The following is a 15,077-nucleotide window of genomic DNA, read 5'->3' as shown; positions in this document are numbered from 1 at the left end:
GTTCAGAATTTCTTGAGTGATCTCTAGCACCTGGGAGGAGAGGGAGCTGAAGGGGAAACTTCACTCATTGTTTGTATCTCTGATTCCATGTAGTGACATTTCAGTTGACATGGGTAAAAGTGACACTGGGGCAAATGTGCTTCAGATGTGACATTTGACAAGTATGCTTTGATTTTAAAACTTAAAGCAAGATTTCTGTGCTATACATATCTTTTGCTTTGACGCTCACCTTCAAGGCTAGATAGAGTAAGTTCCCTAGAGCAGCATTTCCAGTTAACGTAGTGAATTCTGTCAGACAGAGATGTTTTTAAGTATATTTTTGCCTATTAAGTGTTTTTACATGTAAACTTATCTTTCAAGTTGCTAGCTAAGAACTTGTAGGTGCAGTTTAAGGATATAGTACATGCACGGTGATGGGTATGTAAATAGTTTTGACAGTTTTTTGAGGTGCTCAACTGAGTTAGTATGTTCCAATCGTTGCTCTTTATTTCTACTTGTAAATTTGTGAGGCAGGTCCATGAAGTAGCTAAAATGTATTCTATTTCAACATAGTAGAAAGAAACAGGTTTACTCATTCCAGGGCATCTTCAGATTGAACTTCCATTTTCAGGTTTGTTAAAAAAAAAACTACTAAAAATACTTGCATTTTTGTTGAACAGCATTAAATCTCTGATTAATGTGTTAACTATTCAGGCTGTTGACAGGAAAATTGACTAACGTGAGTTCCTAAGTATTTCTAATTGCCTTTAATTTTTCTGTGTGCCACTTACAATGGCTTTTAAAATATTTTAGCTATTTAACTTTTCTAAAAAGACACATCAGAAGATTTGGCAACCTTAATCCTGGGTATGACTACAGCAGCCAACTTGCTAAACTGGAAGAAAAGCCAAGAAAAATCTGATTTAAATGTCTTGAGTGATTAAAAATCATTCATTTTTGTAGGTTTATAGCGTTATTTTATAATGAGGCTTTTTAATACTGTCTTTATCCAGTTTTTAATATTAAGGCTTTGTCAGCAATTCAGTCATAAGCCCCTATTTTGGGAGGTTCACAATTGATATAAAAGATTTGCACAGTAACACATCTTCATTCTCATTATGGCATTTAAAAAATAGTCTCATCATCTGTTCTCGTGGAGTGCAAAAATTCCCCAAATCTCATTTGTAGTCTCTATTTCAGACGTTTTCTGAACTTATTAAAAGAAAAATGTTCTATAGATTTCATTGGAAGTGTTTACTGGAGAATCAGTTGCACTATCCGGTGAATGCACCTTTGGGTGGGTCTGGCTAATGCTTCTTGGCAACTATATGTGTTTGAAAGAGCACCCATTTCAGTCCATCTTCTCGGGGAAGCATATATTTAAGGTTTTTAACCTGATACAGCAGTGATTCCAGAAAAATGGTAGACACACACAGTTTAAATATTCCAACTGTCACAACTTTATTCGAAGTTCAAGCTCTCACTGCATCCTTCACTCAAATATTTAATTTTTCAGGAGAAGAAATGTGCAGCTACCATTCTGAGTTAAGACTTCATATTGAGGTAGTTGGGTTTTGCATCACTGTCTCATTGGCACACTTTATAACCCTTTAAACTGAGCCATCAATGTTTTGTTGTAGCATTCCTATTAGTGAGTTCACATATGGGTTTGATTACCCTCATGTGTTATCAGGTGGAAGTGTAATTCCAGATTCATTTTTTTTTTTTTTACTCATGCAGTAAATCTTCTGGTTGAAAGGGTCTTTAAGTTTACTTAATACAATCAGCCTGCAAAAATCTAGTTTCTGTTCAGTTTGCTGGTTGATTTACTTCTGGATCTATGTATGCTAGGATAACATTTCATTTTGAAGGATGGCCACCAACATTTCAGCAAACAATTCTGGCTTCTTTGAACAGAACAGAGCAGAGGAACATATTTTGAAATCACACCCATAACCCATCCCTAGAAGAAGTCAGTTTTATTTTAAGAATTACTTTGACACTCCAACCTGTTTGCAAAGCTTTCAAACTAGTAATACTTTACAATTTCATTGGTTTATTTTAAAATCCCTTTGCATTGCACTGTTCAAGAGAGAAAAGCTGTGTTAATCTGTTTATCAACATTCATCTTTGAAATCGCATCAGTTAATGTGCACAGAGAAGGATTTTCCTGAAGAGATAAATGTAATGACCATAATTAGTTTTTATTACCTCTGCTGGAACTTAAAGGTGTTCAGAGGCCTCACAATGATCTTTTGTTGAACCTAGGACATGACTGGCAAATAACGAGAGTTTGGTCCAGGACTGACCAGGTGCAACACTCATTCCTTTACTTTTGAGAAACCCTATCCCTGTGAGAGGTTATTGTTTTTGTTTTGTTTTTTTTAATTCTTTCTGAACTGGACAAACGGCTTTGGAGAGCCAGTGTGCAATGATAAGTAACTGGTCTGAAAAGAAGGGTGATAACTTCGCTAACTTTTAAGACTGTATAAGTGTTAACGTTTTATTAATAAAGTTTATTTTTTAAAAGTGTAAGTGTTAATATTGGCTGAAAAATCTCATGATGCACACAGAGAATGCTTCATTGTAACCATTTGTTTACTGGTGCTCTGCAGGTGCAGATTACAGTACTAATTTTTCCGTCTTTAATGGCTGAATAAGGTTTTTATTTCTGCTTTGCATTGTGCCCAGGTTCTTTAAATGTCAGTCACTTGAGACTTTTCGTGATGTTAATCTGTGTTTCTGATTTAACAACATTTGGACTTGTGGATTTTAAAAGAAAGAGCTTCCATTGACCCTTATTCTGGGTGCAACACTTAAAGCATTTGTAAATGTGGGTATTCAGGCTCAAGCACAAAGGCATGAGTTGGATCCATATGTTCGAAATGTAAAAAAGTTTGGCTTTCATAATACTAGCCATTATTAAGAATTATGTTTTGTATAGAACATAATTGTTGGCTAGGTAACAGACTTAAAAAAATCTTTTGCCAGATTTATTTGAGTTTTACATTTGTTTGTTGCTACTGCAACTTAATCATGGCTAGCAAAGCTGGAGGATTAGTGAAAAGTTGCCTGTTAAGGGATTTCATTAAGGACGTATGATGTAAAGGTTTTAGTAGAGTGCTTGTTTTAACTTACTTCCACAGAAATATCTTTCTTCAGAAGTGATTTCCTCAGCATTAAATGCCACAAAAACATAACATTAAAAACGAAAGGTTCAAAAAGGTTTCATTGCTTTTCTCAGTTGTGGTCTCATTATATGTTGTGATAAATGTTTAGCAAAATGAAAATAACATAAGTTGTGATGTTCACCTATTTAAAACAATGTGATGGTGTGACCTAGATGAAGTTTACATTATAGTAATTACATAAGAATGCCACTTTACATGGCACACCATTTGACTCATCTCTTGCGCAGTCAGTGAAGCAAAATGAGGGGCTACAGTATAAGAAAACCTTCTGGACAAGCTGTCTGCTTGCCAGGAGTACACCTACTCCCAAATGTTTACAGACAGTGATGCAGAAAACAAAAAACTTGAAATGAGACAGGATCACAGCACTGACTAAAGAGCTGTCATTTCATGGATAAAGGTCCTCTAAGGAGCAATTTCTGAGCTGCAGAAAGCTGAGGTAACTTGGTAGGCAGTGCTCTTTCCCCAAGTCATAAATAAATCAGTTCCTTAGCACTGAGGAGAGCTGTCTTCTGTATAAGTACACACCAACAACCCATTTCATTTAATTTCTTATCTGATTAGATCAGAGCTCAGGGTGTATTGCTACAAAGATATTAGCTAGCAATTGCCAAAGCTTGAATCTCTGGGGTAATATTGTCTAAGTCCTACCCAATTGTTCTGGACCAGTGATTCTCATATGTAGTTCTCTGTGTTATGTGGGCCACATCCACACACAGTCATATATATAAAATATGCTGATTAGGCCACAAGTGACCTGCGTTGAAAACCACTGTTTTGGACCCACTGGCTTCCTTCATAAGAAAGCAGGTTTTCCAATCACTAAACTTGAATGTTTTTCCCCCACCTAGCTGGGCTCCCCTTCAGGCTGCTTCATGTGAAGATCCTTGATTTGTCTTCTGGCTCTCCCCAAGGCCGATTCTTTTTGTCTCTTTGTGGACAACACAGAATGAAAGAGCAAAAAATGCCCCCATTGTAGAAGCATATGGATTCCTTCAGCACACTCACCTTGTGCCTTCTCAGGACAGGTGACAGGATCTCTCTCCGCAGAGAGAGGCTACAGCCATGGAAATGCCTGCAACACACAGTCTCTTCTTCTGGGCTTTGGTTGGTGGGAGTCTCAGTCTTCCAGCTCATCTGCTTCTCTGAGTGCATAGGAGGTGAGACAAATCAGGAAAGTACTGAAGGTAACTTCCATGGCTGTAGCTCTGAAGGTCAATACCAATCCAACAGCATTGGAAAGTCTTCAGGTCCCTCCTCCCTTTACATTTTGGATCCATTTATCCACTCCTAATCTTTCAACCTAGTGGTGGAAGAACCTAAGCATCCTGTCTTTGTGACTCAAAAGCCAAACCTCAGTGAAATATGATTTCATTTTTCACCAGTATGAATGGTCATTCAACTCAAGGAATTTGATCGTAAAAGGAAAAGATTAAATACAGCGTATCAGGAGTTTAGAGTGACAACCTGCATGTCACTACTACTACTTTCAAAACACAATCTAAAACCACGTGGTCGTTATATGGATGGATGCTGTGTTGTTTTCTGATGATTAACCAAGTTCTTTAGACTAAATACATAAGAGAATTGAATTGTGATCCTTTGCACGACGATGTGTCCTGAAGGTGTTGAGGTAGAGTCCAATTTGGTGTGGAATGAGAAAAAAAATCTGGTGACTTGACTTAGTCTGACTACACAAATTGGAGCCACCAAAAGGAAGCCCTATTGATCCAGATAATCTAATGGCTGGTGTACCAACTTCCAACGTAATGAAGGGAAAACTTCCTTTCATTTCACAAACTTTGGGTCAGATTCCAATGTTGGCAATAATGGTGTAAATACAGAGCTACTCCAGTGTTGACAGTGGAATTTGGACCATTATTTTAAAATAACATTTTGGAGGATTTGGGCTTTTTTTCCCCTCTCGGAGTTTGAACTGTAATCAGTAACTTTACATAACTGAAAAACTAATTATTGCTTCTGCCAGCTTTTTCTCTCCAGATTACTGTAATTTTACCAAATGGTACAGATTTGAAATAGATTTCCAGGCTTATATTTATAATAGCATTTGAACTTTAATCGCAGAGTTAAATTCACCCTGCACAGAGGTCAAACACAAAGCCTGTTCACCTCTTAAATTTCACTTAAGCTCTGTTGAGGGTCTTTTGCATAGACGCTACACTGGGTGAACTTCATCCAAGACAAAAATCTTAAAACAATTTTTTGTGGGAGAGGGGTGATAGTTCAGATTTTTCCAGATTGTTACTTCAGTATTCAGTACTGACATTTTTAAGGTGATGTCTGTTTTCTTTCAGAAAACTGAAATGTGGGAAAACGAGAAGACTGAAGCAGACATGGAGGAGTATATCTGGGAAAATAGCCCCTCTCAGAAGAATGCTTTGGACACGCTTCTTCGAATAAGAGCTGCAGAGAAAATCACTGAAGTAACTAGGGAAGAGCTGCTTGGCTCTGAGATGGTTGAGAATTACAAAACCTCTGTAGTTGTACTTAAAAATGGAGAGACAGAAAACAACATTTTGCAGTACAAGGAATCTGTGATGAAATTACTGAATTTACGAGCATGACAGTGAAAATTGACATTCCATGCACATCTCTGATCTTGTGTCAATATACAAAGATAATGTATGCTAATAGTACTTTGTAGGAAATTGTGAATGCAGTTATCCATGACTTTCTGGACCTTCAGCAAAACAAGTCTTGGAATATTAATAAAATTTTAAAATTTCAAAAACCTTGAATGGAATTTAGAGTGAATAGAGATTCAAAAAGGGTTAGCAACAAACTTCATATGTTTCCATACAATTGAATTTTCTTATCAATGACAAAATCACTGTCTGCCAGTATCATTCCTTACCTCTATAAATAAAATTTGTCTCAAGTCTTTTCTGGGAAGCCTTTTGAGTATTTATGGGCTTAAGCATTCTGTTCCACTGTTCTAGCCTGGGATTTAGGAGGCCCTGATTTAATTCCTTGCTGTACCACAGACTTCTGTGTATCCTGGGTAAATCACATAGGGTAAGATTTTTCAAAAGCACCCATTTGACTTAGGAGGCAAAGTTCCATTGAATTTCAATGAGACTTAGGATCCTGTGTGCCTAAGTCATTTCTGAGAATGGGGCACACAGGGTATGTCTACACAGCAAAGAAAAACCCATGGCTGGCAGGGCCTGGGCTCTAGCCTGAGCCCAGAAGTCTATACAGCCATGAAAGAGCCCTGCAAACCCCAGCCATGGGTGTCTAGTTGCTGTGTAGACATACCCTTAGTATGCATTTGAAAATTTTACTCTTAGTCTCTCTCTGCCTTCATTTTTCCAGATGAAGGTAACATTACCTCCAACCTTGGCGGGCAGTTGGGAGGATAACTGCATTGGAGATTGTGAGGCGTGTAATGAGGGTCACATAAGTACCTTAGATAGACATGTATATCTCTGAAAGAAGGGGAACAGGATAAAGTTAAGACCCCAGAATAGAAAATGGATGGAGTAGTGGACCATCTAGAAGGGAGGGAAAGGTTAAATAGTAGCTGAAAGGATGCAAAATAAAAGTATACACATACATCTGCACAATAAATATGTGGAATAAGTAAGAATTGTATGTCATTACAGGAACAAAAACAGTTTGGGTGACAGATGATGGGAACTTAAATTAATTATTTTAAAAGGATATGACCTGCTCTTAATACAGAAAGGGTGTTAAATTGTGTCTCATGAGTAAATACATGACTAATGGTGCAGAAAATTCATCTAGGTTCCAACTTGTCACCATGAGTGAAGGAAGGAATTATATAGATGGTTGTTACCTTTTGGTAATTTGCTCTTTGAGCAGAACTGGTCTGAAAACCTGAAAGTAGTTGGTAATTTTAGCACTCAGCAATTATCAAAAATAGTTCTGAATGCTAAAAAATGTGAAAAGAGAACTTCTTTTTAAAAGAAAAAGAGAAGTGAGCTTCAAAAACTCAGGAGGTTAAGATCCTATGACAGTAAAAATACAATTACTAGTATCAGCAAAATTAGGCATTCATGTTACAAAAATATTTCCCTTTCACTTGGGTGGCTTTTTGTCAGAATTAAAGATTCTACAAAAGGTTAAATAAGCTTACCATTAGTCACAATGTTCTGCTCCCCAGCCACAGCTGGTTAAGAAGAAAAGATGCAACGTAAGAGCATAGGCACCAGAACTGGGGGAATGGAGGGAAGTGACTCTTGTGCATCTGTTTAGGACTCTGTTGGAGCCATTCTGCATGGCTTATGGGTACTCCAGCTTCTGTCATCTACATGTAGCCTTTGAGATTGGAATGTATATTCCCTTTGTAAAAGGAGTGGCATTGTCAAATGGGTTCTGTCTAGTAGAACACAGTTTTTCATCCAGGAATAACTACCTCTTGTGCACATAAAATAGTAATATAGCTTTGGTAACTGTTATAGTTAAGATTGAAAATGTTTGCTTAGTAAACTCATATATTCAGACTGTCAGAACTTTGCAATCCTTTACCTTTTTGCATTAAACATTCCCTCCTTTCAGCTCTGCACCAAGGTGAATTTTATTTGAAAGTGTCAAGGGGGAAAAATGGTTCAGCTGTTTTTGAATGTTTGGTTTTGAGTGGGAATAAAAGTGTAAGTGTGTGTGTGTATGTGTTTATATACATAAATATACTGTTACTTTTTTTTGAAAAGCTATGGAGCAGAAATCACTGGAGAATTGAAAGCTGCAATTTGACTTGGAAAATGCTATGAATTCTAGATTAGTGCCTAGCCTTACGCCAGAGGAAATTTCTTTTCAATGTGTACAGGAGGGATTTTTAGACCTAGGAACTGATGCCCACCTAATTTAGCTGCAAAATGGAGTGGCTAGTCTGCAGAATCACTGTAGACTGACTTGATTAACTTTCTACGTGTTTTGAGATGCTTAGAATCTGATAAGGTTCTTATTCTTGCTTCTGTTGCTTTTTCCCATCAAAATGTCCTTGTGCACACATAAATGGGCAACAGGAGGTCCTGAGTTCTATTCCTCTGTACAAATGAATGCAATTAATCTCTTACCCCCCCCCCCATAAACTTTACTAATTATGACCTGCACAAAATATGTCCAGATGAAACTGCTGAAATTTGAAAGTAACAACTTTGACATGGAAATAGTCTTCAATGGAGTGCATAGGAAATTCATTTTCATTTGACTACATTAATATTTTAAAATCTGAAGTAGTTTTTGTATCATTAACGCCACACCTAACAAGGAGTATGCTACAAAATGTATAGGAAATGCAAAATCCATGAAACTTGAGTCTATGTGAAGTACCTATATCTAGCTTGGATTCACTTCTCAAATGTTTCTCGTAACCCAGAGCAGGGTGAAAATTGATCCTCCTCGAGCGAGGGCATCTAGATTTGGGTGTCCTTAATCAGAGATAATTGTTTTCTGTGGCAGCTGAATGGTTCTAGTTACAACAATTGGGCTTTTGACTTTGTAACTTTTTTGCAAGTTAGAGCTCCAAGGTGCTGAGGATCAAACCTTGCTCTTTTCTCTTTTTTTTAAAAAAGAAAACAGGAAATTTACATGTAAAAGTATTAATGCACCATTAAGCTCTTACATCAAAACAATACCAAATCCAAAGTTGCATATGTAACTTTAACTACTACTTCTTGCGATTATGCATTACAGTACAGAGCTTTTGTGACCCAGTGAGTGAGGCATTAGATTAGGTCCCGGGAGCCATGGGTTATATCTCTGGCTCTGTCACTGACTTGCTGTTTAGTCTTGGGCAAGTCTCTCTACCTTTCTCTGTCTCCCCTCTCATTCTGTCTCCTCTAATTTAGCTTATAAGATTTTGTGAGGGAGGAGCAGTCCATTACTATGTGTTCATACCGTATGTAGCGCAATGGATCCCTGACCTCAGCTGGTGCTCCTAGGTGGCTGCTGTAATATGATTAAGTTGTCTAATGTATAACATGCACTTTCATAACCTTAAATCAATCTTAAGCATCTACTACTATATTATTTTTGTAGGCCTCAGTCCATGAAAGACAGGGCCCTGTACTTAAACAACATCTTGCTCATGGAGTATAACAGTAGTAATAAATGTGCAGGTCCATAGAGTGGCTTACTGCATCCCTGTCAGTGGTGCTTTATTAATGGATCCTACTGCAAATGCACTATTACTCTGAACCTTACATACCTACATTTTTATGCTAGAATTAAACTGTTTCCATGTTACTTATGACTAGATACATCAGTCACATAACATAAGAATGGCCCTACTGGGTCAGACCAAAGGTCCATCTAGCCCAGTAACCTGTCTTCTGACAGTGGCCAATGCCAGGTGCCCCAGAGGGAATGAACAGAACAGGTAATCATCAAGTGATCCATCCCCTGTCACCCATTCCCAGCTTCTGGCAAACAGGCTTGGGACACCATCCCTACCCATCCTAGCTAATAGCCATTGAGGGACCTATCCTCCATGAATGTATCTATTTCTTTTTTTAACCCTGTTATAGTCTTGGTCTTCACAACATCCTCTGGCAAGGAGTTCCACAGGTTGACTGTGCATTGTGTGAAAAAATACTTCCTTTTGTTTTAAACCTGCTGCCTATTAATTTCATTTGGTGGCCCCTAGTTCTTGTTTTATGAGAGAGTAAATAACGCTTGTTTACTTTCTCCACACCAGTCATGATATTATAGACCTCGATCATATCCCCCCTTAGTCATCTCTTTTGCAAGCTGAAAAGTCCCAGTCTTATTAATCTCTCCTCATACAGCAGCCATTCCATACCCCTAATCATTTTTGTTGCCCTTTTCTGAACCTTTTCCAAGTCCAATATATCTTTTTTGAGATAGGGCAAACACATCTGCACGCAGTATTCAAGATGTGAGCGTACAATGGATTTATATAGAGGCAATAAGCTATTTTCTGTCTTATTATCTATTCCTTTCTTAATGCTTCCCAACATTCTGTTTGCTTTTTTGACTGCACATTGAGTGGATGTTTTCAGAGAACTATCCACAATGACTCCAAGATCTTTCTTGAGTGGTGGTAACTAATTTAGACCATCATTTTATATGTACAGGTGGGATTATGTTTTCCAAATGTACATTACTTTGCATTTATCAACATTGAATTTCATCTGCCATTGTGTTGCCCAGTCACCCAGTTTTGTGAGATCATTTTGTAGCTCTTTGCAGCCTGCCTGGGACTTAACTATCTTGAGTAGTTTTGTATCATCTGCAAATTTTGCCACCTCACTGTTTACTACTTTTTCCAGATCATTTATGAATATGTTGAATAGGACTGGGCCTACTGCAGACCCCTGGGGGACACCACCATTTACCTCTCTCCATTCTGAAAACTGACCATTTATTCCTACCCTTTGTTTCCTATCTTTTAACCAGTTAATCCATGAGAGAACCTTCCCTTTTATCCCATGACAGCTTACTTTGCTTAAGAGCCTTTGGTGAGGGATTTGTCAAATCCCTTTTTGAAAATCTAAATACACTATATCACTGGATCCCCCTTGTCCACATGCTTGTTGACCCCCTCAAAGAATTCTAGTAGATTGGTAAGGCACAATTTCCCTTTACAAAAACCATGTTGACAATTCCCCAACAAATTATGTTCATCTATGTGTCTGACAATTCTGTTCTTTACTATAGTTTTAACCAGTTTGCCAGGTACTGAAGTCAGGCTTACCAGCCTGTAATTGCCAGGGTCTCCTCTGGAGCCATTTTTAAAAATTGACGTCACATTAGCTATCCTCCAGTCATTTAGTACAGAAGCTGATTTAAATGGTAGGTTACGGACAACAGTTAGTAGTCCTGCAATTTCACATTTGAGTTCCTTCAGAACTCTTGGGTGAATACCATCTGGTCCTGGTGACTTATTACTGTTTAGTTTATCAAATTGTTCCAAAACCACCTCTACTGAGACCTCAGTCTGGGACAGTTCCTCAGATTTGTCACCTAAAAAGAATGGCTCAGGTTTGGGAATCTCCCTCATATCCTCAACCGTGAAGACCAATGCAAAGAATTCATTTCGTTTCTCCGCAGTGGCCTTATCATCCTTGAGTGCTCCTTTAGCATCTTGATCGTTCAGTGGCCCCAGTGGTTATTTAGTAGGTTTCCTGCTTATGTACTTAAAAAAAGAAAAAAATGCTATTACTTTTTGAGTCTTTGGCTAGCTGTTCTTCAAATTCTTTTTTGGCCTCCTCAATCATATTTTTACACTTCATTTGCCAGAGTTTGTGCTCCTTTCTATTTTCCTCATTAGGATATAACTTCCACCTTTTAAAGGATGCCTTTTTGCCTCTCACTGCTTTTTACTTTATTATTTAGCCACGGTGGCTCTTTTTTGGTTCTCTTATTATGTTTTTTAATTTGGGATATACATTTAAGTTGAGCCTCTATTATGGTGTCTCTTAAAAGTTTCCATACAGCTTGCAGAGATTTCACTTTTGCTGCTGTACCTTTTAATTTCTGTTTAACGAACCTCCTCATTTTTGTGTACTTCCCCTTTCTGAAATTAAATGCTACAGTGTTGGGTTGCTGTGATGTTTTCCCCACCACAGGGATGTTAAATTTAATTATGTTATGGTCCCTATTACCAAGCAGTCCAGCTATATTCACCTGGTAACTGTTTCTTGATTTAAATATTAATATTTTAAATTTCATCTCGTATGTAGGGTGGGGGTAGGAATAATATCCGAACTTTAATAAGGCATGAAAAGTACTCCTGGCGTCCTGCAGGCAGGCAAAGAGGCATTGACTATCTTCACCAACAACGGGCCTGTTATCTCAGCGCTGGCCTTTATCAGCCAACAGTAATATAGGGCTAGTGTGCAGGTCATGGTCCAAAGCACTCCTAACACTTCCACTTCAGCTTGTCATGAGCTGAAACTTGAGCAAAAAAAAGCCCACTGTATTTGTCCCTTTGAGACATTGTGGCTGTGGGACAGGACAGATGGTTGATTCCAAATCCATGCAGTGTTCACAAAGAAACTGTAAATTCCTTGCAGTGAGAGAAACTCAGCTCTGTATCCAGTAGAGGCAACTCAGATTATCCAAGCTATCCGTCTGTTGGAACAGTTCCTCTGTATAATTTTGCCAGTGCTTTGATGGAAGCTAAGCTTATCTGTATCTCCCACAGAGCTACTTTAAAAAATGTCTAGATGTTGCAATCAGACGCTGGTAAGAACTTTGTGCATCAATGTACTAGCTATTTCCTTGTTTCATTTATTGCAACACATTGTGATCATTTTTGGTGAAGGTAAGGGACAGCTCAGTTCAGAGCTATTGTATTAAGAGTCATGGACTAAAGATTTTTGTATTATAGCAGACGATTGACTGTGGTATTTCCTCATAATCATCAGTAGCCTGTACAGTATCACCGCTCTTCTTATACAGACTATTAAATTAAGTCTCATGCCCTGACTGGATTAGTACATCTTAACTTCAGACCACATGAGGTGATGATGTGATCTTCAGCAAGGGGAGGAACATCTCCATACATGAGATCCAGAATGTGGCCAGCTATACACATACAGCCAGGAAGCACCGATGGTAGCCCTATGGGTGTCACAGTAACAAAGAACTCTGGAGTTAATCTAGGAGAATAGCTGTCTGACTCCCACTCCCCCTCTTGCCATATCTCTGAGCATGATGTTGCAAAGTTGGCCGTTAAGAACACAACTTCCTCAGCTAGGTTCCCAAATAGGAACCTGAGAAACTTTTGTTGTTCCTTCATGTGCCTGCCATTCTTTTCGATAATCCCCCACCCTGTGTAATTAAAAAACACTAAACAAATCCTCTCTACAAGTATGAAAGTAGTCCCAAAAACATTTTCCTTTTTTAGTGGTCTTACATTCTATATATTCCTTTCCCCTACACAAAACTTCTCCTGTGTCTGCCACTTAGGCCTGAAAGACCCTACTGAAATATGAATCCTGAGGCAACTCCAAGATCTTCACTCCCAAAATAATACTTTCTCCCTACTTCTAGAAATTAATCCATAACATATATAGTGCTTTTTGACTGTATGTAATACATCACTTTGCAAGGAGGTTAAGTATCACTATCACCAGTTTAGAAATGAGTAAACTATTGCACAGAGAGGTTTTTGAGATCACACAGCTGATCAGGGGCCAGATATAAATATCTGTCTGCAAAGGGGTGGGGAAACAAACTAATCATCCTTTAAAATATATAGTACAGTGGCAGCAATATTAAAATGCATGCCTCAGGGCAGAGGTTCAGACTACTAACTACACAATTCTGTAAATTATATCTTAACAGAGAGAGGCTCTTGTGTAGACATATTCTTATTCATACATCATCCCTGTTGCAATTACAGCAACTGCTTACTTTTTCAGTATCACTTTTCTATGTGTTTGATTTTTATTTATTCTCCTAGTGGAGTTACTCCACACAACAACAACAACAACGTTATAGTGGTTCCAGTCACTGATGGTAGTTCTTCTAAGTAGCAAGAGCTACTAGTGGAAGCAACTATGTTGGCTCCTCTTCCTTGATTGCAGCAGCTTTCATAGGCTATTTGCAATGAAGAGAGTACCATAAAACAGCTGGAAGTCAGCACCATGTGGCCTTCCAGTTCTGCAAACTACCAGCAAGTGTTCTGTGGATCTCTGTACGAGAATCACTGCCTTACTGAGAAGAGACCTTAGTATCTAAAAAGTCATTAAACATATCCTGACAATTAAAAATTAGTGTAAAATATACAAGAATGAAAGCATTACAGTATGCTAAAATGTGGCTGTTTTACATTAAAATGTGTGATGTATTTGAGATGCAATTCAAACTGTATTATTATGCATCTGATGGGCAGATTTAAGTGTCCATGTTCAATTTAACTTTTGACACTTCCTGTCTTTTGCATGCTTAACCATGCAATATTAATGTTGCATTAACTATTTATTTCATTGAATAGGAGAAGGGCTTGCTCAGTGTAGCCGTAACTCAGGAAGGTTCTTAAGAATGTGCCTAATTTTAAGAGGCTACACATGTGCTTAAATTTAGCCAAGTGGTTAAGTACCTTGCTGAACTGGAGCCTATCTCTGCAAATAAATATGCATTCTATTCAGTATTGTTAACTATTATATATGGAGCATTCTGATGCAAACCAAAAGTAAATTAGGATATCACGTTGTTTACAACTTTGTGGCATTTGTACAAATCTTATGCTGGTTACTTCTTATTGCAAATTTTTACATATATAAATCTAATCTCTCAAAATGCATGGAAATTGCAGAAATATTCTGCAATCCTTTTTCTATAAAACCTGGGGAAGAAACAATGACTTATGGTCATGCAAAAGGCTCCCAAAGTACTTTACAAACTGAATATAGGGATTGTTAATGCTAAAATGCATCTGCTTCTGTGGTTAAACATGACAACTGTTTAACAGTCCTCAGCAAAACTATAACCTAAGAAATCAGTAATAGTTTAGCCAATTGAAACTACAGTGCAATTTTAAAGGTAGGCAGAAGATGACATTACCAAAGTACAATTGGGCCAAGATAGCAGAATGAATGTTCTATATCTGCAAAAAGAGATGAGATTTCTAACTCTCATTCAAAAGATGCCACCTTCTGCAATCTAGTTCCCCACACCCCACCCTCAATCACCATGCTTGGGCACTGGGAGAAACTGACTTGTAGAGAAGAGTGTCACCTACTGGGTAACCTGCCTACTTCTGGTCAAGCCAGTTCTTTCTTAGGTGGAGAGATCACAGCATGAGATGGTATGGCGGCCATTCTTGTAAGAAAAGGGACAGGGACTAATTTCAGGGGGAATGTATATTCATACATCTGTGCTGCAAAATCCTGTAAAATAAAGTCTGTGCTATTTGGAACGTCGACTTTCTCAAGTAACACAACACCTACT

The 15,077-nt window shown here is 38.0% G+C and overlaps 1 protein-coding gene across 3 annotated transcripts in view; it reads left to right on the top strand.

Moving 5' to 3' along the window:
- MRPS35 (mitochondrial ribosomal protein S35) overlaps positions 1-7,711 on the top strand; it is a 55,760-nt gene extending 48,049 nt beyond the window's left edge. For all 3 annotated transcript variants that reach the window (XM_073315402.1, XM_073315412.1, XM_073315420.1), the window contains one exon: positions 5,486-7,711. In XM_073315402.1, the coding sequence (XP_073171503.1) occupies positions 5,486-5,755 (270 nt within the window). In that variant the 3' untranslated portion in view covers positions 5,756-7,711. The remainder of the gene's footprint in view (positions 1-5,485) is intronic.
- The last annotated feature ends 7,366 nt before the right edge of the window (positions 7,712-15,077 follow it).

The sequence above is a fragment of the Lepidochelys kempii genome, chromosome 1 (genome assembly GCF_965140265.1).
Source record: "Lepidochelys kempii isolate rLepKem1 chromosome 1, rLepKem1.hap2, whole genome shotgun sequence".
Lineage (NCBI taxonomy): Eukaryota > Metazoa > Chordata > Testudines > Cheloniidae > Lepidochelys > Lepidochelys kempii.
The sequence above is the reverse complement of the archived record's forward strand: the minus strand, read 5'-3'. Positions and strand labels throughout refer to the sequence as shown.